Source organism: Rissa tridactyla, chromosome 15, assembly GCF_028500815.1.
Source record: "Rissa tridactyla isolate bRisTri1 chromosome 15, bRisTri1.patW.cur.20221130, whole genome shotgun sequence".
Classification (NCBI taxonomy): domain Eukaryota; kingdom Metazoa; phylum Chordata; class Aves; order Charadriiformes; family Laridae; genus Rissa; species Rissa tridactyla.
Window position 1 is genome coordinate 10,396,723 of NC_071480.1, and position 22,922 is coordinate 10,419,644.

General features: G+C 39.8%; 1 protein-coding gene across 2 annotated transcripts; it reads left to right on the forward strand.

Annotated features, from left to right (window-relative positions):
- Positions 1 to 2,713: 2,713 nt before the first annotated feature.
- PCTP (phosphatidylcholine transfer protein) lies at positions 2,714 to 11,237 on the forward strand. 2 transcript variants are annotated; one of them, XM_054222001.1, is made up of 7 exons: positions 2,797 to 2,913; positions 3,593 to 3,790; positions 4,835 to 4,952; positions 8,106 to 8,185; positions 8,521 to 8,692; positions 9,408 to 9,475; positions 9,972 to 11,237. In XM_054222001.1, exons 3-7 carry the CDS (start codon positions 4,910 to 4,912, stop codon positions 10,035 to 10,037), a joined length of 429 nt encoding a protein of 142 aa, XP_054077976.1. In that variant the 5' UTR covers positions 2,797 to 2,913; positions 3,593 to 3,790; positions 4,835 to 4,909; the 3' UTR covers positions 10,038 to 11,237. The 2 variants fall into 2 exon arrangements, with proteins under 2 accessions (XP_054077975.1, XP_054077976.1); XM_054222000.1 differs by lacking the exon at positions 3,593 to 3,790 and having other exon boundaries at positions 2,714 to 2,913.
- Positions 11,238 to 22,922: the final 11,685 nt, after the last annotated feature.

The window sequence follows — 22,922 nt, forward strand, 5'->3', positions numbered from 1 at the left end:
CCACATACGATTTCCTGATGGAGGAGTTGTCCAATTTACTGGTTTGATCCCACACCGTAGAATTCAATGGATTACTCAGCGTTGACTTCAGTAGCAGAAAGGTTAGGTAACTAGGGTGGAATTAATACAGACTATTTCCATTCTAAAAACAGGTGGGCAATTTAGGTGCATTAATCCCATTGATAGCCCAGATCAGCAAGTTTCCTTGAGGTATCATTTCCCTCTGAACGCAGCAGCAGCTAAATACCTAAGAAGTACTAAGTATGTGGGTCAAGTTGTGGGCACTTTTGAAACTCCCCCTCATTGCCCTAGAATAGTAACCCTCTATTTTCATTCAGTTAGTATTTAGGTCCCTGATCCATGTGTGGGACTGGATCGTGCTGTATCTAGGCTGCCTTTGGTAGCTGTGCTCAAGCTTGGGTTCATGTTCCCAGAACCAGCTGCCCTGAAGCAGTTGCTATCCCACGGCTGGGGCAGAGCTCTAGGAAGTTGGTCCCCGCTGTGGCTGAACTCACCCCAGAATACAGCCACGATATCTAGTGATACAGATAACAAAGGGTTGGGGTTCAAGCTAAGGGCAATACATGGTCATACAAGTGATAAATAATAATACTCACATAAACATACGTGAAAATAGAAAATAAAGTCTCCTTTCAGAACGGTTTGTGCTTTCTCAGTACTCACCACTCCTTATTTACCAAGAAAAAAGGTCACATAGTAATGCCTTTTTTGAAAGTTTAGGTCCCTAGAGTAGCCTTGTGAGATAAATCTCTTTTTCATGGGAGTGCTGAGGGGAGGAGGGAGTGGCCAGTCAGTTGTGCCAATTTACAACTCTGATGCCATGCAGACAGCCGTATAATGCAAAACGTTTGCTGTAAAACAATAGGCGGCCCTGCGCTGTGATCACTTCAGTTCTTTTGCACAAACAAGGCTCCTTAAGAGATCGTGTAATCTCACAGGATAATTTACAGGCATGTGTCCTTGCTGCATGTTAAACATCAACCTGTGACTCACAACTCCTCTTTCATACTGGGTGAAAGCCACCTCTGTAGAAGCAAGAGCCAAAAGCTCTCTCAGTCTCATGTAAGCCCTATTCCAGAGCATGAATGGGATCTAAAAGTGAGATAGAAATGTGATAAAATAGCTGCAAAAGTAAAACTACCATTTAAAGAAATATTTCTGCAAGATAAACTACATCAGTTTCACCTAAAGACAATTGTCTCCTATTCCATTTTAAAGGCAAGATCTTCAGTTGGGTGAGAAGCATTGCTCCACTGAAGTCATCTTAGCTCAGCCAAGAATTTACTTGTAACGATTCAGCCATAAGAAATGTATTGTCATCATGTTTTGGAGAACCAGCTGGGCTGACTGGGAGCACACCATTGTAATTCACAAAGAATACAAATAAGCCAAAATATTTTATATGCATTGTATAAATATTAATACTAAAAGGACATAATAAATGTAAGCATTCTACAAAAATAAAACAAAAGAACTGGAATGTTTGCCTGTCCAGTGGGGAGCTGAGAGCAGGTAATGTATGAGCAAAGATGCTACGCGTCAAATTCTGGCATCAAATTTACATGCTGGGGGGAAGGTTGTGAGATACCATCTTGCCTTTGCCAAGGTCTCTCTCCAAAAGCTTTCCACACTGTGCAAGGATGATGCTCAGCTTGCGTGTCCAAACCAGAGTCAGCCAGAAATCCTCATGCTCTGCTTGCAAACCAATTGACTGGAACTGGAAGGGACAGCTGACATAAGTGAACTCTTTGTCAAAGAACTCAGCCACTTGGCACGGAAGCTAGAAAAAGCTAAATTTTGCCAGCCTTGCACAGAGGTTACCACCAAGTACATTGGTGTAGTGTTGTCAGTAGGTTTGATGACATCCAAGCTCAGAGCTGCTTGCATTTTATTCTGAAGACAGAGTGTTCAGCAGGAAAATCTCACGGGAATTAGAAGAATAAAGCTGTAATGAAAACAGATTTACAACTCCAGGGAAAAAATCTGCATTAGCTACTTAAATTTTGATGACCTGAACGCTTTGGCTCTCTGTGCCAGCCTCACATGTTAGCATACTGTTATAGGTGGTGTCATTTAGCAGGACCCTTAAGGTGTGAGGTTTGCTCCCATCAGTGGGTACTTCCTGAGCTCAGACCGGTGACCAGTTTTCTGTCCCCTTCCATCCTGACCACTCCAGCCCACCCCAGGGAGCTGCTGCCCCTCTGCTGGGCTAGCTGGGCCTCTGGTGTCCAACACACCTACCAACCAGCTGTACAGGGTTTATCGGTTCTTCATATATTCTCATATGAACAGTCCATAAGGAAAACTTTTTAAAATGTGAAAATACGTATATAAATACATGTGTCCATTGAGAGTACTGAATCTCTGTCCTTGGGGAACACCCAAAAGGTAAGGCCCTGACCAACACACTACCGGGACGGAGCCCTCCCTTGGCACCAGACGGACGACACCCACATTTAAAGGCCGCCCTCCCCACGCACCGCGGGGAAACCCGAACCCTATCGTGCAACCGGAGAAAGCGGGGAGAAAACGTGCCGGGCACGGAGGCGCACCCATCCCCGCGCGGGCGGGTTTACATCCACAGACACCGCCCGCCCCGACAGCGCCCCGCGGCTCCCCCCGGCCCCGCCGCCCCGTGATGGCGGCCCCGGGTCGCGGCGGGGGCCGGGCGGCCGGCGGGGAGGGGCGGCGGCGGCCATTGGCTGGGCCCGGCGCGTCCGCCGCCTCCTGCCGCCGCGGAGAATGGAGGCGCCGCCGCCGCCGCGGGGCTTCTCGGAGGAGCAGTTTCGGGCCGCCTGCCGGGAGCTGGACCAGCCGGCGCCGGCGGCGGGGGGCCCCTGGCAGCTCCTGGTGGAGAGCATGGGCGTGAGGATCTACCGGCTGTACGACGAGGTGGGCGGGCGAGGGGGGCTCCCCCGCGGCGGGGGGCGGCCGTGCTCCGGACCCTCCCCGCCCGCGGCTGAGCCGGGCAGCGCGGCTGAGGAGCGGAGCGGGGCCGGGGGGCGCCGGGGGCCGAGGGGCGGCTCCCCCCACAGGCCCGGCTGAGGTCCGGTAACCGTCCGGGCGCTACCGGCCTGGTCTCGGTTTCTCCAGGCTCCCAGAAAGCAGCTTTCAGGGTAATGCTATTAACTGCGGCTGGGGAAAGCTGCTCGGCTGCGGTGGACGCCGCTGTTACAGACCGCTGGGGAACCTGCAGACTGTGAGCTCTGAAAGGTTGTGAACAGCTGGCGGCTGGAGAAGTTCCTGGTGGAAGGTGCTGTCGGAGACAGGGGCAGTTGTGGGTCCAACGGGGTCCCACGCCTCTCCCGAACCCCCTCCGAGGGGATGTGGTGGAGGAGAGCCCTCCCTGCTCCTGAGCATCCTCCTGGATTAGAGCATCCTCCTGATCTGCAGGCTCCTGCTTCCCTTCCTCTCCCTCTCTGCAAAACTCCCTTCAAACTGATTTTCCACCCGTCTTCCTTTCAAATCAGGAGGTAGTTCAGAAGGCGATGGAATGATTTCCCTCTTCCACAAGAAGTGGAAGAGCAGCCCACTGACATGGGGAAGTAAGACTTCTTTTCTGAATTCCTAGGAGAGTGCGGAGAATTGTGGTTTGCTGTTCTCCTGCCTTATGCGACACAATGTAAATACACATACATGCAAGATAAGCCACACAGGATTGCAGACTAGCGACCTGGAATGAAACAGTGTTTAAGCTAAAACAACTATTTTTGAAGTACCAGTGTTGTGCTTTGGCGTATGCTGTTGGGTCTCAGCTCAATTATTTCAGGTGTGATATTTTCAAAATTAGTTTTTCTTGTGACAATAAAAATGTTGATGCCTTTTACAAAGATGATATGAGTGCATGGGGCTGTGCAGGTGCCAAACTGTTGAGGTTTGAAGTTAGAGATTGATGCTTCTGTGAAGATGCGTAGCTTAAGCTTCTTGATCTCATTCTTATTTTCTTGTACGTCAGATCTTCATCTTCTAGGGTTGGTTTGTGAAGGGGAGGGGAAGAAGAAAAATCAACCATTCACTAACCGAATGTTGTATAATTCTTCCCTCCCTTTCCTTGGGAGTGCTTGAATTTGACTCCTACTCTGTATATTCAAAATACTCTAGTTGTTTTAATTTAGTAACTGAACTGGTACTAAGAACAGAACAAACGTTTCTCTATAAGCACAGATGGAGTTTCCATATGTTGAGAGAAACATTAAAAGCATTAACATAGGAGATATCCTTTCAGTGCAGGCAGCTTTCAGAAAGAAAAGAGCTGCTAAATGTTCAAGGCAGATATAATAATGCAATGTATCTAAGCACGAGCATTGTAGAGCATTCTTGTATCACAGCCTGAAGTATAAGCATACCTGAGTTGCTGGAAAACTTATTCCAGATCGTGCAGTACTTGGTAACCTCCTGGAAATGGCCAAGATTCTTAAGCATGTTATATAGAGTCTGGAGACCTTGCCACAACAATTTAATGCTTCTGGGCAGGATTTAATCCCCACTGACGATTGGAGATGAAAAGGGGTGTGTGTGTGTATGAAAGAACACCCTCCCTTTGGAACTGCTCACGAAGTAGATGTGTACTGGTGTAAGGGAAGGAACAACCATTGTGCTGTGCAGGTCAGCCTGCCTGGATTTAAACTTTCATGTCTAGATGAAAAAGTCGAGAGGTTAAAGACTGAATCTTGCATTGTTTTTTTGAACACTTTCACAGCACTTGAGCAAATTTGTAGTATACGCCCCACCTAACTTCCTTCAGCTGTTCTCCCTGCTGCAGAGTACTTCCCTTTCCTGTGTGACTTTTCCTCTCCCCATTCTGTTTCCACAGCAATCGGGACTTTATGAGTATAAAATCTTCGGTGGTCTTGCTGACTGTCCCCCAAAACTGTGTGCGGATGTCTATATGGATTTAGATTTCAGAAAACAATGGGATCAGTATGTTAAAGGTAAGCTCATCTAGGCAGTTTAAAAGCAAGCTTTATGTCCACATTGACTCTTCCCACTAAAAGTTTCTTCAAAGGTATTTTAAAGTTGCTGCATCCAAAGACTTCCAGACAGACGTAAGTAACTTCTGGAAGTAAACATTGACATGGAACAGCTAACATCTCATCACCATGTAGCTTCCTTCTGGAATGAATTCTTTCCATGTTGTTTAAAGCGTATAATTGGCATCACTTGTTATGCCGGGGCACCTTGTAGCTTCTAGTTGTTGTAATTCCTAGGTTAAATTTCAGTAGATGTTCTGCGGAGAAATGGAGATGGTACCTTTGGTGCATCTTTGCATATCGCAGCAAAGCCGTGCAATGGCTTGCACCACTTTGATGTGTGATGGAATGTCTTTTCCTGAAAGCATTGGTTGTTCTTGTCACCCTTTACAATCAGAAATGGGTGTATCGAGAGAATAGTCGGTGACTTCGAGCTTTTACAGAGAAAGGAAGAACTAATTTAGTTGTGTTTATTTAATGTTGTCTTTGAAAAAGGGAGTTGAACCTGGATATCCATATGATGCTAAAACAAGTCAGCAGTGACAAGGTAAGGATTCAGCTGCTGTGGACATCCAGTGATCCATTTATTTTAAAGATGGGGAGCCCTTCCATTTTAAGCCTGTGCTTAAAATCAGTTCAGGCCAATAAAACTGAAACACGGTCAAAGTGTTTTGCTGAACAGTGTTAAAAACCAAAGAATTGTTAAAAGTTGTGCTTGTCATGCCTTAGGCCAGCTCTATGGTGAACAATTACTGGTACTGCCTGTGGCATTATTATTCTCTGTATTGACACAGAGAACCACATATTTGACTCATGGCAGTACTTGGTCAAGCTTAAGAAGCTTTGTCTTCGTTAGTGAGTGTTACTTGTCAAAATGGGCAATAACTTTCTTGTAGAAAAGGCCACTTTGGCATTAGTGAAACAAAAAGAACTGGAGTGGGACTCAACATTCTCATATTGGATGTAAAAATACTATGTTAAATCTTAAGTTGCTTCAGTAGTCTTTGATTTAAGCGCATTTAGGAGAACCGAATCCTTCTTAAACAAACACTTTTTTTTTTTGTAATGCCTTCTTAGAGAAAAGAAAGGAAGCAGTTGGGGGAAGCTACACCCTTAAACTAAAAACTAGATAATGTTGCAGAGCTGGTGTTTATATCCTTGCCGACCATGATATGTTCGCCTGTGAATTTATACTTGTGCTGGTACTTCAAGTCCAGTGTTTCACAGAAGTTAACTCTTGAAGGGCATAAGCATGACATTAATGATTTCCTTTTAGCTTAAAATTTGACACAAGCCTGCCCATTCTTTAGAACTGCACATATGATGAAGTAGTGCTAGCCAACATTTTCAATTTTGTTTTTTCTCCTTCTACGTTTAGGGAGAAAAAACAGAAAAGTTCCATTCAGAGCCTCCTTGCTATTTGTTTTACTGTTCATATTCCCTGTTGCTCTTGCAGCTGTGCAATAATGGCAGTCCAAATAAGAGTTGTCTGATGAACTGCTGGCTGGCATCAAAATAAAAATGTGACCAGAGTAGAAGTAGACGCCTTTTTAGTTGAAAAAGTAACTGCTCCTGCACTAAGCATAAGAGGAGCTAATCTTTATCCTCTAGTTCTGTTCATCAAAACTCTTTATGAAGGCCGGAGTGGTGGTAGGTATGGCCAGGATTCCTGTGAGTACTTCAGAGGGGTTGTGCTTTGATCTGTTCTTGCCAAGGGTTTGCCTGAGGCCTCGGAAATGTTCAGTCTGCAGCTGCTGTTCATTGCTGTTAGCACCCTGGCTGTTTCCAAAGCAGGCTCCTGGATATTACAAGATGTGGACATCCTGGGGCCTGGTCTGTGCTGCAGCTGCCAGTTCGGTAGGGAAGCTGTGACTAAACTGTAGAGTAGTGACTGGGGAACCACGTGCTTCTGTGGCATGATACAAAATGGTCGGGCCTGAGCAATATTGAAACTTGCTACTCCTGATGGCAACACCATTCCGATTGAGATCATACTTCCCAACAATTTAACGGTAATAATTGGCTGCTAAAGCAGCCAGTGCAGCTGTACCTCTTACGAATAAAACAGACTTGTGGTCTGTTGTAATAATGCTAAGTGAAATCTGGTTATGGATTAAAATGCACCCTGTGCTGCTTTGATCAGCTGTCTGCTAGTATTGACAGACTAAAGTGGATACAGGTGGGGCACGACTTACCTATTGTATGTTTTTTCTATGTTTGTAAAGACACAAAGGTAGATGAGTTAGTAGCTAACAATTGCATGGAGGTTGTTAAAATAGTGTCTTAATCCCTTTGAAAAAGGAAAGCTCTGCAGTTAGAAACGAAAGTAAAGCTAATGAACCAGCGCTCCACTGACCTCTGGTGGACAGCATAATCCTGTAGTTGATTACAACACTGGGAGTATTGTGCATCCCGTACTGCTCACTGAATTACTGCCATGTTTCAGGGACTATTCTTAGATATTATTTTTTTTTCCTATCCAGCTGCCTTCTGATTGAGTTTCCAGGCGGACTCAAGGTGGTGTAATGAAGGCTCATTAACTGCTCAAGCTTCATGTTCACTGTTGCCGGTATAAGCTGCAGTGAAGTTCCTAATAGCTTTTCCAAACGTCATTAATCCCTCGTATAAGACCTCTTCACGTATTAGAAAGCAGTAGTCATCCTAGTTCTATGTTAATTCAGAATCATTTACAAGGATAATGACATACTTGTGAAAAAGCATACTGTACTTGTGGCTCAGAATTATACAGAATATACATAGATGAGGAAAAAGCTTTGAAATGGAAAGGCTTTGAATGAGCGAACTGTCTGAATAGGAATTTGACTCTGCCTCCTTCCAGAATTGTTCTAGTTGTTGGGGTTTTTTTCCCCTCAATGAATTAAATAGCAGCAGAAAAACAGGCCACCTACTCTTGTGTATTTGGTTCTTGAACAACCTTGCTACAGAATGTTTTTTAATGTCTTCTACTGCTGCAATTTTGTATGCATCAATTTTGACATGAGGGTTGTGTGTAAAATGTGCTCATGTCAGAAATCTGAGCCATTTTTTGTGCCATGTGTGGTTCTGTTGCTGTGGAAATTAAAAGTATCTAACAATCTTGCTTTTTCAACTTAGAACTGTATGAGAAAACATATGATGGTGAAAAAGTAATCTACTGGGAAGTGAAGTACCCTTTTCCTCTCTCAAACAGAGATGTATCCTTTCAAGCTTTTTATTCCTCTTGCAGTTTTTGTCACCTGGTCACCCAGGGATCCCAACAATGTACGAACTCTACTGCTCTGCTCCCCTTGATCTAAGATCTTGCAGTCCTCGTGTTACTTGAATATGTATAGCATGAAGAAGAGTGTGGGTGCCTCTTCCCACACACAATGAAAGCTCACATAGCTGAATTCTTACACTGCAGGGTTGAATCCTGTAGAAGCATAAGAAATATCTTGAAGGGGCTGGCATTTGTAATGGAATTTACTTGTCAATTCATCATATGTCAAACTAAGACTGTTTTGACGTGCCTCCTCAACTTGGAATACAGTATGTCTACATTCGTGAATGCCGAGAGATGGATGTTGATGGGCGGAAGATCTGGGTTGTGTTAGCTCAAAGTGTATCTGTTCCTCAGTGCCCTGAAAAGCCTGGCATTATCAGAGTTAAAAGCTATAAACAAAGTCTGGCAATTGAAAGTGACGGCAAGACTGGATCTAAAGGTAAGAAGTCAAGAAACTGTGATCACAAGTCATGTAGCCAAAGAGTGTGTGTATTAGCAAAATGCACAAAGAGGGAGACTGGAAATTTTAAGCTAAAACAGTTGCTATGAAGTGGATGTACTGAGCACTAGGAATACTTTAAAATGAATGAAACTTTTGGAAATGTCCACTGCAGCGTGCTACTGTTAAGAATCTTTTATTTAACAGTTGGGCTGAGTAGCTAAGAATAAACAGACTACTTCATTTTGCCCCCGCTTCCCACTCTCCCACCCCCAGCCCATGCTTCTTTTCCTGCCAGCCAGTTTAGTTGGGTAGAATCTGATGCTGGCTGCAATGTGGTTAACTCAGCAATGGTATAAGTATCATATTTGACAGATTTATAGATTAAAGGGTTTGCCTGGAGATTCACTCCTGTCTGAGATGATTAGTCCTTTAAAGACAACCTTATTTTATGACAGGCTACCTAAAATGGTTTGCAATAGTCTAAACTAATATCACGGTGCTCTCAGCTTCCCAGAGGTTAACTGGGAATGGCTGTACTTACTTCATATTCCACTTCAGTACAAGTTGACTTTATTGTTGTGAAGAATTGAGAGCAGAACGGTTGTAATTGGGGATTCGGTCATGCACACCGACAGCTCCTGTCAAATGGTGTTATAGCTAATACTCAGACTATGGCTGGATAACTTTCTGGTAACTTCTCTCTTATCTCTAGTCTATATGTACTATTTTGATAATCCTGGTGGCATGATTCCATCGTGGCTGGTCAATTGGGCTGCCAAGGTAAGTAAAGGTGACAGCACAATTGTCTTTGGCTAACCTGTTTCAAACAATGTAATCACTGCATCCATACCTGCCTTCTGCATGTTGGGTAGAATTATTATTTTTTCTGAAATGGATGTATTGACCTTTCTAGCTCCTATGCAGTCCCATTTTTTTAGAGTCTTGCTATTGTCTGCTCTCGTGGCAGTTGTCTTAAATTATTGTTTTTATTCCTATCAGATTCCTTTGGTTAGTCAACCAGACAGGTAAATTTGTGCAACAAAATCGACAAATCCATGTTCCAGAGCATATGTGAATAGTCTTAACACAACCAAGCTTCAATAATGCAGTCTGTTCATGAAGGATTAAAGGAATGGTGCGCTGCTTTGTACAAGATCTTAGAATTGTCCTGTGTCTGTTTGAAGGCCTTGATCTGTGTAGTGGGAATTCTCATTTTGCTTATAGTTTTTCTTGATTACATTACGCAAGAATGATTTTTCTACTTTTCTCTTTACAGAGTGGTGTGCCTACTTTCTTGAAGGATATGCAAAAAGCTTGCCATAATTATTCTAAGAGCATATAGGTCAAAGTTGATCTGAATTGTTTAATTCCTAGAGCTCTGCACTTACAGGAGTGGCTATTATCTATTACACTGGATAAAATCTACCTCTAATATTGGAAATAATTTTATTTTAGTTGGTTTATGCCTTCAGTTTTATTAGATCTTTGTTTCCCTCTCCAACTGAAGAGCTAGCCACTGACAAGGTGGCATCAGCTGCATCCTTTTGAAAGTTTTTCAGTTTAGCCTTGTCCCCTATGCTTTGCTTATACTGATTATCATGTGTCAGCTAGAGGAGTTCTGTTTATTGAAATATTACATCCTCTGACAAGACACAACGATCTTGCTAGGAAAAACGTCTGAACTTGGACTGAAAATTCTCTACATGTGTTATGCCTGGATCTGCCTTTGTGGCCTTGAAGGGTGGCTTCCTACTTGAATTTGGATAATGGATCGAATTGAATAATGGAACTTGCATTGCTTAGGAGGGAACACTTTTGCTACCCAAGTTTGTCATTTTTAAAATGTCTGCCTGCTATAAACGTAGAAAATGCTGAGGGCATATAGGTAAATTACTACAAGTCTGCAGCAGAAACTAGAACTCTGTATTACTAAGCTTCCTTGTGATGGCTTTACATCCAGATATAAAAGGACTTGTGCCTAAAACCTTGCATTCACATCTCAATACCCCGGTATGAAAAGTAAAAACCATTAGCTGTGTCCAGATGAAAAAAAAAAAAGTTGGAGTTGGCTTGCACGTCTGATTTAAGGGGAACAACTTATATCTTCAGAGTTGGTAGCCTTATCTATAAAGCAGTTTGGATACCAGCTTTAGGTAGGAAGTAATTTTAAACTGGATGCCCGCACCTGAATGTGAATGAACTTGATAGGAAACTTGGGCTTGCTTGCATTCTTAAATTTCATGCTGATGTAAAACTGACGCTATAATTTTGGATGGTAATCCATTAAAAGCACACCTGAGCAGGAAATTAAATTTCCAGCATGTTTGCAGGGGGTGGGGGGTGGGGGGGATGGAGTGCATAAAAGGTGAGAGAGCTTCAGTCTCAGGGATTTAAAATATTCTGCATCATTGCTAAATCTAATCCTGTTACTGAACAAATCTTGTAATGGGGTAGCTTTGTCTTGTTAAAAAATAAATGGTTGAAGTGATTGCCTTTATACTTTATGTAAATATTTGTTTCCAATAAATCATTATTCTATCCATGCAGTGTTCTTGTTCTGTCTCCCATCTTTAAGAGTGGCCATGCTGGGCAGGTCACAAATGACAGGCTGATATCACGGGCTATTTTAGTTTTAAAGGCTTTTGAAAGAATAACTTGGATTCATGAGAACTAAGTAGGATTCCGTGTGTTCTGAAGAGCTTGCCAGCAGTTTAGGTATTTTTCAAGTGTCTTTGACTTGGAGACCATTACTGAATTGAATATTACAGTGCTAGACAACTTTCAATCAATTTTAAGTTTAGCTGTCACATATTTTTTTTTGCCAGCAGATAAAGAACAGACATAGAGAGAGAATAGCATAATTCTCTTCAACTTTCCATAGATTTTGTACACATGTGCTTACTGGACCTGGAGCCAAATTTTTATTTTTGTGTACTGAAAAAGAATTATCTCCATCATACCAAGAATATGATGATGTTTTACCTGAGTATATAAATTCTCAAATTTCTTTTTTTGGCAGTGTTTAAAAAAGATAATTTCCTTGAGAATTCAGAAAGCATTTTAGCAGTGTACTAAGTATGTAGGAATTCAAATGTCATAAGCAATCACAAGAATACCGGGGTTGCTTTTGAACAACAGGATGTGGATACACGTTATGTCCTGAAGCAAAGCAGCAAAGATAGGTCTAGGCAGATTGCTCAAAAAGAAGACAGAAAAGCAAAACAAACTATTCTTGACTTGATATAACAGTATGTAAAAAGGGGACTAGCTGAGGATGAATCTTCCTGGAACGATGATGCAAACTAATTGATTTCCTGTTCCTTCTGAACAAAACTGAATTCTGTACCACAGTACAACTTGCCTGTAATTGTAAGCCTACCTTAAGAGTTTTGAGGTTTACAAGAAATGTGTACCTACTGAGCTGAGTATGTGCACAGTGATGCAATCTCCAACTAATCTGTAATTTTGTTTAGTCTTTAATGAAATGAAAGCAGGAGAAAGAGTGAAAGCATTTTATGTTCATAAATTCATGATTGCATCTTTGTCATTATACTTATTTGTCATCAAGGCATAGTATGCATTTGTCTGCAGTGGGCTGAAGAGCATTTAGGAGGCTCAATGGCTCCATTGTCAGTCTTGCTGAAAACTTGATTTCCTACAGACCCCACACCGAGAGCATAGAATACATGGCCTTTGCTCACATATCCTTATTAAAACTATTGCACAGGCAGTTTCTTGTGCTGTACAAAACTTTCTAAATTAAACCGCATTTGATTAAATAGTAGCTCCTGAAAACAGCTTTTCCTCTATTTATGAGCAACTGGCCAATGATGTGAGATGAATACAACATCAGATTTTCCATTAAATCTAGGTCCCCATGAGCTTTCATAATGACATAAATATGCAGTGACATTTCAGTTTATTTATGTGTTACTACACCTGTCTTGTATTACTAGGGAAGAAAAAGCAGCTCCAGCTTTGTGTGATGTGGCTTTTTGCCTAAATGGGAGATTACGACCAGAAATAAAGTGTTGGTATCTTTCAGGCTTTGGTTGACTTTTCATAAAGCATTTTAGAGCTTTATTCATGACTGGTTAAATATTGATCTTATATAAAGTATACATACATCATATAAACTTTTCTGGAAAGCCTGAACAGAAATTTACCTGCTGTTAACTTTATAAGTTATCATGCATTATGACTTTTGGTGCACAGGGTTAAAAAAAATGGAACGCCCCTTCCCACGCGGTTTGTTAATGTAGCATCTGAGATTTAGCTTTCTGTTCCTAACAGCTTGTCTAAAAATGGAGCGCAAAGTTTGTTCTTTTAAAATGATCTGTTGTAAAATAGGGTTATTTGACTAAAAACAATGAAGCATTTCTGTTAGATGATGATTGAGGCTCTCATCTTCTATATCCTACCCCCATTAACAGATCAGTAGGCATTGCACTACAGATTAATAGGGACTAAAGAAGTTTTCCTACTAGCCAAATAGAACCAGAAAAATCCTGTAGTTCCTGGCAATAAGCAGGCATCTGATCCAAAGCATAGTAATCAGACTTTCCATAAATCATAATGAGCTTTGGATCAATTCTCATATAGAGCTTTTGTTTTAAAATTACCAGCTCTTGCAAAAACATATTTTTGTGTGTTGTTCTTCACATAAAGAAGTGGTTCTTTTGGGGGATGACTGGTCACCCATCCCCTGTTTCCATAAGGAGTGATGTAACAAAGTGAATATAAACCATTCTTCCGTGTTGTGCTCTAGTCATTCAAATCCATTCTTTCCATGTGATCTCTCTGTAAAACTATTGTATTTGAGTTGGAAGGTAAAGTAAAGGAAAGATTCTGAGTAACCCAAAGTCAACATAGTGAATGATGTCAGAAACGCAATTACTATAGCACTGCCTCTCAGAAGATGGTGTGTAAAGGGAAACACAAGTTGTCTTTGCTCAGGAAACATCTGGTTGATACTTCATTTCTCAAGCAGGTCGTTGTCTGTTTTTACAATTTAGTGGAACAAAAATGTGGGAAGACAGGGGGATAGACTTCTGATATTAATGCACACCAGTAGCCGATATATCTTCCCACCAACACTTTTTGCTTTCCATTATGTTAGTTTTCTATGTATAAAGAACATTTTCAAATGGGATCTAATGGTATTTAAATTTCACTTAGCTAAGAGTAATCTTTCCCTGAGTATGGAATTGCCTTCCTCTAGACAGGAGGATAATTTATAAGCGAATTTACTGCCCCATTGTCATCTTCTGATCAGAGGAGACTACTGACTGTCAGACAGAAAGCTTTTTTTTCTTTTTTCACTCCTCTCTTAATGATTAAAAGACATTGAAAACTTCCATACAAAAACAGAAAGGAAGGCTTATGAGAGGAGGTGAGTTGTTATAAATCTAGATGGACTATATGTAAGATAAATACTTTTTGAGGAGCAATAACAAGAACAAATCTCTATAGCAAGATGAGTTTTGCTGAATTTTTTTCGTACCACTCTGGCTTATAATTGCTGATTTAGGAGAAATCCTGACCAATAAGATAAATAAAGCTGGTGTTTCAGCATCCTACTAATTCTTCTCTGCAGCTGCCAATTAACATATTAATTAGGATTACATATGAACACATAAAAATAATGTAATCTTTCTCTGTTAGTTCCATATTCCCTGTTCTTTGAGAACTTGACCATAAACTATTATTCTCATCTGGAATCTGAATTATAAAAGTATTGTGGAGTCCTGCTGTGAGACGGGAACATTTTAAATGGGAACAACTCTCCACTGGAAACCTTCATTTCCAAAATAAGAAGAACTGCATCCTGTGAACAAGTGTTTCAGTGGAACATGCCATAATAAGCAATTATGTTGAAGAGCCTTGAATATAAGTATTAATTTTAGCCTTGTGAAAATTTTCCTGCTTCCCAGCTGTGCAACAAGTTAAACTGAAAGCTCTTGTACAGTTTCAGCATGAGTACCTGTAACATTAAGATTTAAGTGAGTTTGCCTTTGTCTGTCCTCAATAGATTTTACCCAGGTTTTTTGATTTTTCTAAGGCCTATTTCACCACTGTAGACAGAAGAGGTTCTATTACAGGCTTCGTGATGCTGGAAGAGTCAGTTTTTGCCCCAGGCTTAATTTTCTTATTATTCCTCATCTATGGAAGAAACTCTTGAGAATTCTAATTCTAATAGATTGTGTTGTTCCTAGAATGGCAAGTTTTGGATTGTAGCAGTTCTTCTATAATATGTAAGGCCAAGGGTTACCTATGTAGTGTACATACTTTCAATAGATGCCTGCTGTGAAATTACATGGCTCACTTTATTTCTGCCTAAGCATATCTTGAAAGTTTTTAAGTCTCTCCCTATTTCATCTACAGTTTGGGGGGTTTGGGATTTTAATATTCCTAGTGCATATACATATCTTCCAAAACATGATAGAAATTTGTGTGTAATTGTCTGTAAATGGATGTTTCATATTCAAATTCATATTCATTTCATATCCATGTAAATGGATGCATTCATATTCATATTCAACTCCAAACTGCAACCTGGAGTTATGGTTTAAGAGTGGGGTTTAAACATTTTTATTAAGACCAGGCTGCTGCTGTTCCTTTTAAAAGTTAATGCGTTTTCTCAGCATGGAAGTCATATAATTGATTCATACATTTGAGTGGAGAGCATGATCCCACAAGAAGCCAAAATTGCCTGGCCAACCCATTTACCCTGTGAAAGGCTCATACGATGCTGTTCACCTATTCAAATAAAAACAAATAGTAGGAACATTTCTTCAGCAGGAAATTACTTTGACACTAAAAAGGTCTATTGTCGCAGAGGGTGAGGTGGGTATGTGAAAGAGTACATTGCCTTCCACTGATTTTTCTCTTGTAACATGGGAATAAACTGACCCTTGATAACACTTAAGGTGTGGTTCTAGGAAGCATAAAGCAGAGGGCATTATCACTGAATAATGAGGTTGATTAATTCACTATGATGACAGTCAGGCATGTCAGTAATTTAGAAAAAGAACTTTAAAACCCATTTGGAACAAGCTAGTGAATAAGAATAAACAGGTAATCTAGGACCCTTTAAGGTCTTTCAGCAAAGACAGGCTTAGAAATACCTGCCAGATCACCAAATGCATTTACAAGCATCACATAATATAAATCATTCCCTTTCATAAAGTGTGTTTAGCTAGTGCATGTTCAACCCATCTTCTCTTTCAGACTAGTAATTCTGCATGCTTAATAGCTTTGCTAGTAAGTTTATTGTGAAAATACTACTTGAGTAGAGAACGAATATTTTGCTTTTCATCATTTTTGTGATAAGTAGATATCGGAATATTTTATGACAATATAAGGGAAGGTTTTTTTCACAGTGATGATAATCAGCAATGAAACAAGTTGCTCTGAGACTTGTGAAATCTCCATTTTTGGAGATATTCAAAGCTCAGCTGAACAAAGCCCTAGGCAATTTATCTGACCTTGAAATTAGAGCCCACTTCAAATTTGGTGCTGCACTGGGCTGCGGGTTGGACCAAATGATGAGATGATCCCGTATGTCCCTTCTAAGCTGAATTATTATATGATTTTTAATAATAATAAATCCAGGAGATTACAGTGTGAACCCTTCTGAGAAGGCAGCATTATTTTCTTTCCAAATGCTGTTATTTAACAGACCAACCTGAATAAGCTAGATTCCTATGATATACAGTGAGATGCACAAGTATATGAAAATCCTATAATTAAGATCTGTATTAGAAACAGGTACATAAACATTTTTGACAAGATGCTTGTTGTAGGCTTGCATTATTGCTTTAGTTTATTATTTTAACTAAAATTATTGATAGGAGTTTGGTGAGAAATATGGGAAATTTAAATTAAATGAAAGCAGACTTTCTGAATCTTTGCTAGTGAAGCTTAATATAATAAATGCACTATTGAGTGAAAACATGATGACTGCTTTTGGAAAAGGACAGCAATAGCTGACAAACTGAGGCTGTGCTGCACACTCAGAAAAAAGTTATTGATGCCAGTTATTGTTCATTTCCTGTTGCATCCAGCAGCTGTAGATCCTATTTGAAAGGTTAAAGCTGGGGAAGGCTCAACCGGGCAAGGCTGAGACGTAATAAAAAGAGAAGATGAAATGCAGATTTTGAATATGTAAGCATTCCACAATGTTCTGCTAGTTTTACCTTAACTATCACAGCACGGTATTTTTAAAGACAATATGCTGAGCCAAATAGAAGTCACAAAATTTTAGTCTTACACATGGTGAGACTCACTTTTTGTCAGATGGGAATATACACTCAAATCATATTTAATTTAATTAAATTAATTTAAAAGGATATTTAATGTTAGCAAGTAGAGTCTTCTTCACCAGACCAGGTGCTCATTTACAGCCTAATTCAATATTTAGCAATAAAAGATTAAGAAATCTTTGTGGACTAAGAAATTCTGTAGTGGGCTTTCATCTACCTGGTCCAATGATGGATATTTCCAATCAATGTTTGCTGGTGAATACAATGTCCTTTACTGTCACATGCCTTTCCCTTTCCCTTCCCCCTTCAATATTGTGTCAACATTTGGGATGAGCCCAAATCCTAATGTGTGATCTGACCTTCTGACATCTTAGCCCAGTGAGCTACCAACTTAGCCATGCTTCCTGCTCTGGCGAGCAAAGCACAAACATCACTGTCAAGGATCTTCTTCTACCCACCTATTATTTAATGCCTATCAGCTCTTATCCATTTTACTATATTATACAAATCTTGGATGCATTTCCAAAATATGTTATGTGGATCTAGTTATGAATATGTTATGTGAAACTAGGAAAAATGAGGGTGGAAAATACAAACTGGACTGAAAAAACCGAACATGAAATTATGTTCCTCAGCGTTAAACAGCATTCTGAAAAGAGAATATGTTTTTGTTTAAAATGATATGATAAAGTATATGCACTATATTTTATAATAAAACATTTAATCGGATTTCCATTTTAAAAAAACAGGGCAATTCTTCAAGTATATTTGTCCTTTTTTTCATTAAGCAGAGATATATTTTGAAATCGTGACCTTTTTGGCTTGCTGTGCCAACTAATCAAAGAAAAAAACATTTGTTAGAACCCCAGTAAATACTGTCTTCTGAGTTTTAAAACTGCAAGCCTGTATTAGTTTAGCACTGTTGCACTAATGGAAATGCCAAGCTCTTAGAGTATTCTTCCCTAGATAAGATAGCTTCAAGTTTTGCAGTTTCCTCTTTTCTCCTAATATTTTGAAAGAAAAAAAAAAATCTGCATTGCACCACCCTTGCTTTGCACAGAGGCTCCAATTCAAACATTATTTTGTTTGGGAGTAGGAGTAAGTTCATTGCCTACAGTAGCAAATGAGGAAGAAAACAAAAAAGGTTCATTTTTTAACTCTTCAGAATGGTAGTATCACTAATTTGTCTTCTGTAGTTTCCACAGCAGAGAGATCAAATGAATGAAACATCAGTGAGCTAGGATAGTGCGGTCTATTTTTGGTAGTGAAGCCAGCATCCACAAAGCTCATCTGGTTCGCTGGGGACATTAGAGGAAATTGCAAGTACTCTAGAAGGCTATTCTAATGTCACAGGCTTTTAGGTGGGTTAAAAGGACAAATATTGAGCCTTCCACTTTGCATTTCTCTCTGTCAGTTGCTGTTTATCAAGCAAGGTTGTGTTTTTGTCTACAGCACCTACGTTGTTCCACAAACAATTTTTTTCAAGTACTAATGAACTCTGTAATGTGGTAAAGTACACAAATAAGCAGCGGAATAAGTTCAAATTTATCATGCTGTTTTAAAACATACTGAAAAGAATATTTACTGGATTAGTTTCAAATGAAAATACAAAATATTTCAGCTTTTCCCACCTCATTGTCCTCCCACTTTTCAATTTTTCATCATTAAAAATAAAATGGAGCTACAGAAAGATGCAAAGAGAAGGACAGCAGTGAGGAAGATAAATCTTCAGGTTTGGGGGGAAAACTCTGACAATGCTCCAACTGTCATGGAAAAATAAGGAAAATAGTGTTTTTACTTCTCTTTTCTGAAACAAATTTAACATTTTTCAACTACGAACAGCCTTTTCCACTGCCAAAAAGCAGCTAATACTCTGGACATAACAGAGACAAAGCATTAAATCTGCAGAAGCAGATAACTCCTTCCTCCTCTTACAGCTGTAAGGCACAAGCAGCAATGGAAAGTCACCCCCCCACACACAGTGATTAAGAATTTTAACATTGGCTTCACTCCATAGCGTTAGTTCCCTCTCAGCAGAGCCTTTAGAAGAATCCTGCCTCTTTTCTCCATTGACCTGGATTGATTCTGCCTGTGTTGAAGAGTTGCTGTACAGGGCAGCACAGGCCAGGTACAAAAATGTTAATCTTCAAACTGTTTATGGTAATGCCTAGTAAGAGACTAAATTCCCATCTTGAAGCCAGCAATCTCAAAGTAAGGCAATCCAGTCTGCCATGTTATTTCAAATACTATAAATATATTTATTGCTGTTCTAAGTTTTGCTTCAGTAGAGCTATCTGGAGAGCTAACTGCACCTCCACCGGAAAAAAGATCTTTAATTAACGGACTTAAGACAGCAGATACTGATTACTTGAGCAAGCTGAGAAACAAAACCAATGTGTTCTGATCCAGTGGATAATATTGCTAAATTGGCAGCCTCATTGTCTTACAAAATGACCTTGCATACGCAGTCTGGTGAGTCAACTGGCAGAGGTTGCGAGCGCAGGATTACTGACTCTGAAACGTGGCAGAGGGGAAGGAAAACAAAAATACCTACGCACAGAAAGGCATGCATGTGAAGTAAATGAGGGCAAAGCAGCACCTGGAAAAGGGCAGTAAATAGAGCTTAGTAGTGAGGAAAGACTACAGGAAACTGGGTACCCAAACACGGTAGAACCCGGAAGGCATATCAAAGCATTAGGAAAGGGCCACAGGTACAGTGTAACAAAGGGCACCGCTGGGCACACGCTGCTTACTGATCTGTGCAGACGACAACACCAGGGATTTGGGGAAATAGAAGCAATGTGAACACAGTATCTTTTTTTTTTTTATCTGAGAAGTCACAACGGCATTTGGTTTCCTTTTTCCTGATACTTTCCTGATGTTTTACACAGGGTTGGAAAAAGACCAGAAAATTTGAAAAAAAAAAGTTATTTGGTTTAAAAAAACATAAGTGTTTTGCTAATTCATGCTATTCAAAGGTTAAAGTACAGCTCTAATACTTTTGTCTGTGAAAAAAAGTCGGATGTGGCCATTACTTGAAGAAAACACTGAGACAAATTCTGAGTTGGGAGTATCAGTTCCTGGAAAGGACCCTCACTCAGATCTATGTGAGAATCCACTCACTCACATACACAGAGGTAAATTCTGGTGCAGATATTATACAGAAATTTTACCCTCCAGTTTCACTGTCTCAGTCAATCAGAAACCCCAAAACAATACCTTCAAAAATGCATTACACAAACACACATGCACATACACAAAACATGTATTTCTGTCATCTGATTGTAGGCATCTTAAGTTGAAGCTTCTTAACCACGAAGACTGCAAATATGCTTGAAAACAAAGTAAATACTAAGATTTGGCAACTGGAAGTTTTAAGTGTCCCCCAAATCATGAAACTCAGCAAAATGATGAGCTGTCAACCTTGCTCTTAGATATATTAATTACAGTCTGCAAGGGTGAAGTCCTACACTAAGACATTGGGAGTTTTGCTTTGCCTTCTATCTACCCAGTCTATTTTCCATTCCTGTTCACTTCCAACATAACAAAAGAAATTAATTCTTTTTATCTTCTGAATTTTTCCTAGTCACCATGTGAACAAGGAAGCACTCAGTTTCATGCTCTCAGTTGCTACTAATAAAAAAACAATGGATGAAATGCCGTTTAGTCTTTTAAACTTCTAGCTGGTAATATCTTTTGGATTATTAGACAAAACTGATGAGATTAACATAAAATATTCCTCTGCTTTTCCCCATATTCACCAAATACTTTGTATTCCTTTAAGCAAATGAAAAATTTGACTGATTCCTTTTTTCTAATAGCTGTTCTGTGCTGTCAGTCTGTCCTTGTTAGGTCTGACTTTCATCTGGGTCTTTGCAGATCCCAAAATCTGGAGCTATACCTGCTTGTTTATGACTTGATCTTTTGGTATCTCCACTCAACCATAAATTATGATGTCTTCTCAGTACTACACTGTTCCTTTTTTCAACAAGTGACACGGTAGTCACCTGGAGGAGTCTACCCACCAGCCTGTCTGGTATGCTCATAACTTAAGACATGCATTTTCTAGTATTTCACCCACTTGTTTTCTTCTTCATTGCTTTTGCTTACTAAATCCTTATGGTGCCATAGCATTAGGCACTCTTCTAACCTATCCCGCAGGGCAAAATGAACAGTGCTTAGAAACTTTTGAATATGCACAGGAGAGATTACAAAAAAAAGTGTCATCTTGCCCTGCTGAAATGAATCACTGATGGTGAAAAAAGGTAAAGAATCTACAAATAAATTCTCCTCAGGAGATATGTTCCCAATCAAACTATTAGGGCTGCAAATTATTCTCTCATGCTGAGCAAATTGTATTTTTAAACATCCTGTGATTTAATCACTTATTTAAAACAGCGCCTGTGAGGAGTTACCACTTTTTTTTGGTGACACCTAGTGGTGATGATTGTATAAACCAGAGTTCCTGGAAAATGGAAATAACAGACTGTGGCATCACTGAGCAGATTGGGGCCATTTTTCTCTGAATTTAGCAAGAGTGTTTGCTTCTTGCTTTGTAAAATTATGGCTGTGAAACCTCACAGAAATTGTGCAAAACGACAGGAAACCTTCTTGAAAAGTTCTGCAGATATTTTGTCCCCTCTGCAAGAAACCACCCTGGATGACAAATGAGCTGTTAGATCGTATGACTTTTCCCTGCAGTGCTGCAAAAGGCAACATCCTAAAATATTTTTTCTCCGTACTGAACACTCTGTTTTGCAATCTCATAATGTATGGTACAGCTGAACATTAGGCAGTTTCAGAGGCCCATTCTAAAACAAATGAAGAAAATGCAAAATGTCCAATACTGTATCTGCAGTTGTCTGCTACTGCTTTCATTTACAAAGGCAAATTATAATGTACATTCAATGTGCACACAATTCATTGTGAGCTAAGATTTTTTTTTTTTTTTTAAATCCAACTGTTTTATCAAAGTTATGGCCCCAAACAGATCAGCTTAGGTCCTGGACATTTAATGACAGAAATCTTTCAGAGTGTCTGGACTTCTAGAGACAAATCTTTAAAAGGATAGCACTACCTAGATTAAAAGCTTAGAAATTTTTTTAAATCCCATTGATGGTTAGAAATCTAGCCTTTAGATTCAGCAGGGCTCAATGGGATTATTTACTTAATTCTGTCACTAGTTTACTACATCCCTGTAAGGGTCACTTAATGTTTGTGTGCTTCTCTTTACACCATCTTTCATATGGCTCTAATTACTGTGCAGAAGATTGATGGTTTCAAGGAACACTGAAATTCCCCATTGGAAAGCATTACTGGTGTACATCAAATTGGGATGTACAAAAAATAGGGAAGAGACCTTTATTCCTCGAGGATGTTATTCATAGTAATAAAATTAAAATAAGTAATAGTAATTAAATAAGTAATAGTTATTAAAATTGTAATAGTAATTCATAGTAATAAATTTAAAATAAAAAGGCAAATAATGAAAGAATAAGTGGGGCAAAAAGTAAATGTAGCAGTTGATTTGGGCTTTTTAGCTGCTTCTTCTGTTTGAAATCAACAGGAACAGTGAACTGGAACTGGGCTGTGCTTTTTCCCTCCATTGGCTTGTAAATACAATTCATTTGACTCAAATCTCCACCAGTAAATGCAACAGCGCTCTACCAAAAAGTCAAGATACTATCTCTCTAGGTTCACAGTATGTAAATGCAGTAATAGTATCTTCATCATAGGCCAGGAAACAGATTAAAATATTGTTTCCTACCTCCTGGGAACTGACAAATACTAATTGCAGCCAGCCATATCTCACAGGACTGAGAACAGGATAAACATTTTAGCAACATGAGTTGCTAAAGGTCACTCTTGCTGATCACAGTTGATGATGAACTAACCAGAGTAATAAACATCACTGTGCTATTTTGTATTCTTACAAAAGGGTTGGCGGGTTTTGTTTTACAAGG

Excerpts from the sequence above, each read along its gene's own strand:
- PCTP (XM_054222000.1), top strand. The coding sequence starts at position 2,764 with ATGGAGGCGCCGCCGCCGCCGCGGGGCTTCTCGGAGGAGCAGTTTCGG. Across the intron at positions 4,953-8,105 it reads ATGGGATCAGTATGTTAAAG|AACTGTATGAGAAAACATAT; the intron begins GTAAGCTCATCT and ends TTTTCAACTTAG. Across the intron at positions 8,186-8,520 it reads TTCCTCTCTCAAACAGAGAT|TATGTCTACATTCGTGAATG; the intron begins GTATCCTTTCAA and ends CTTGGAATACAG.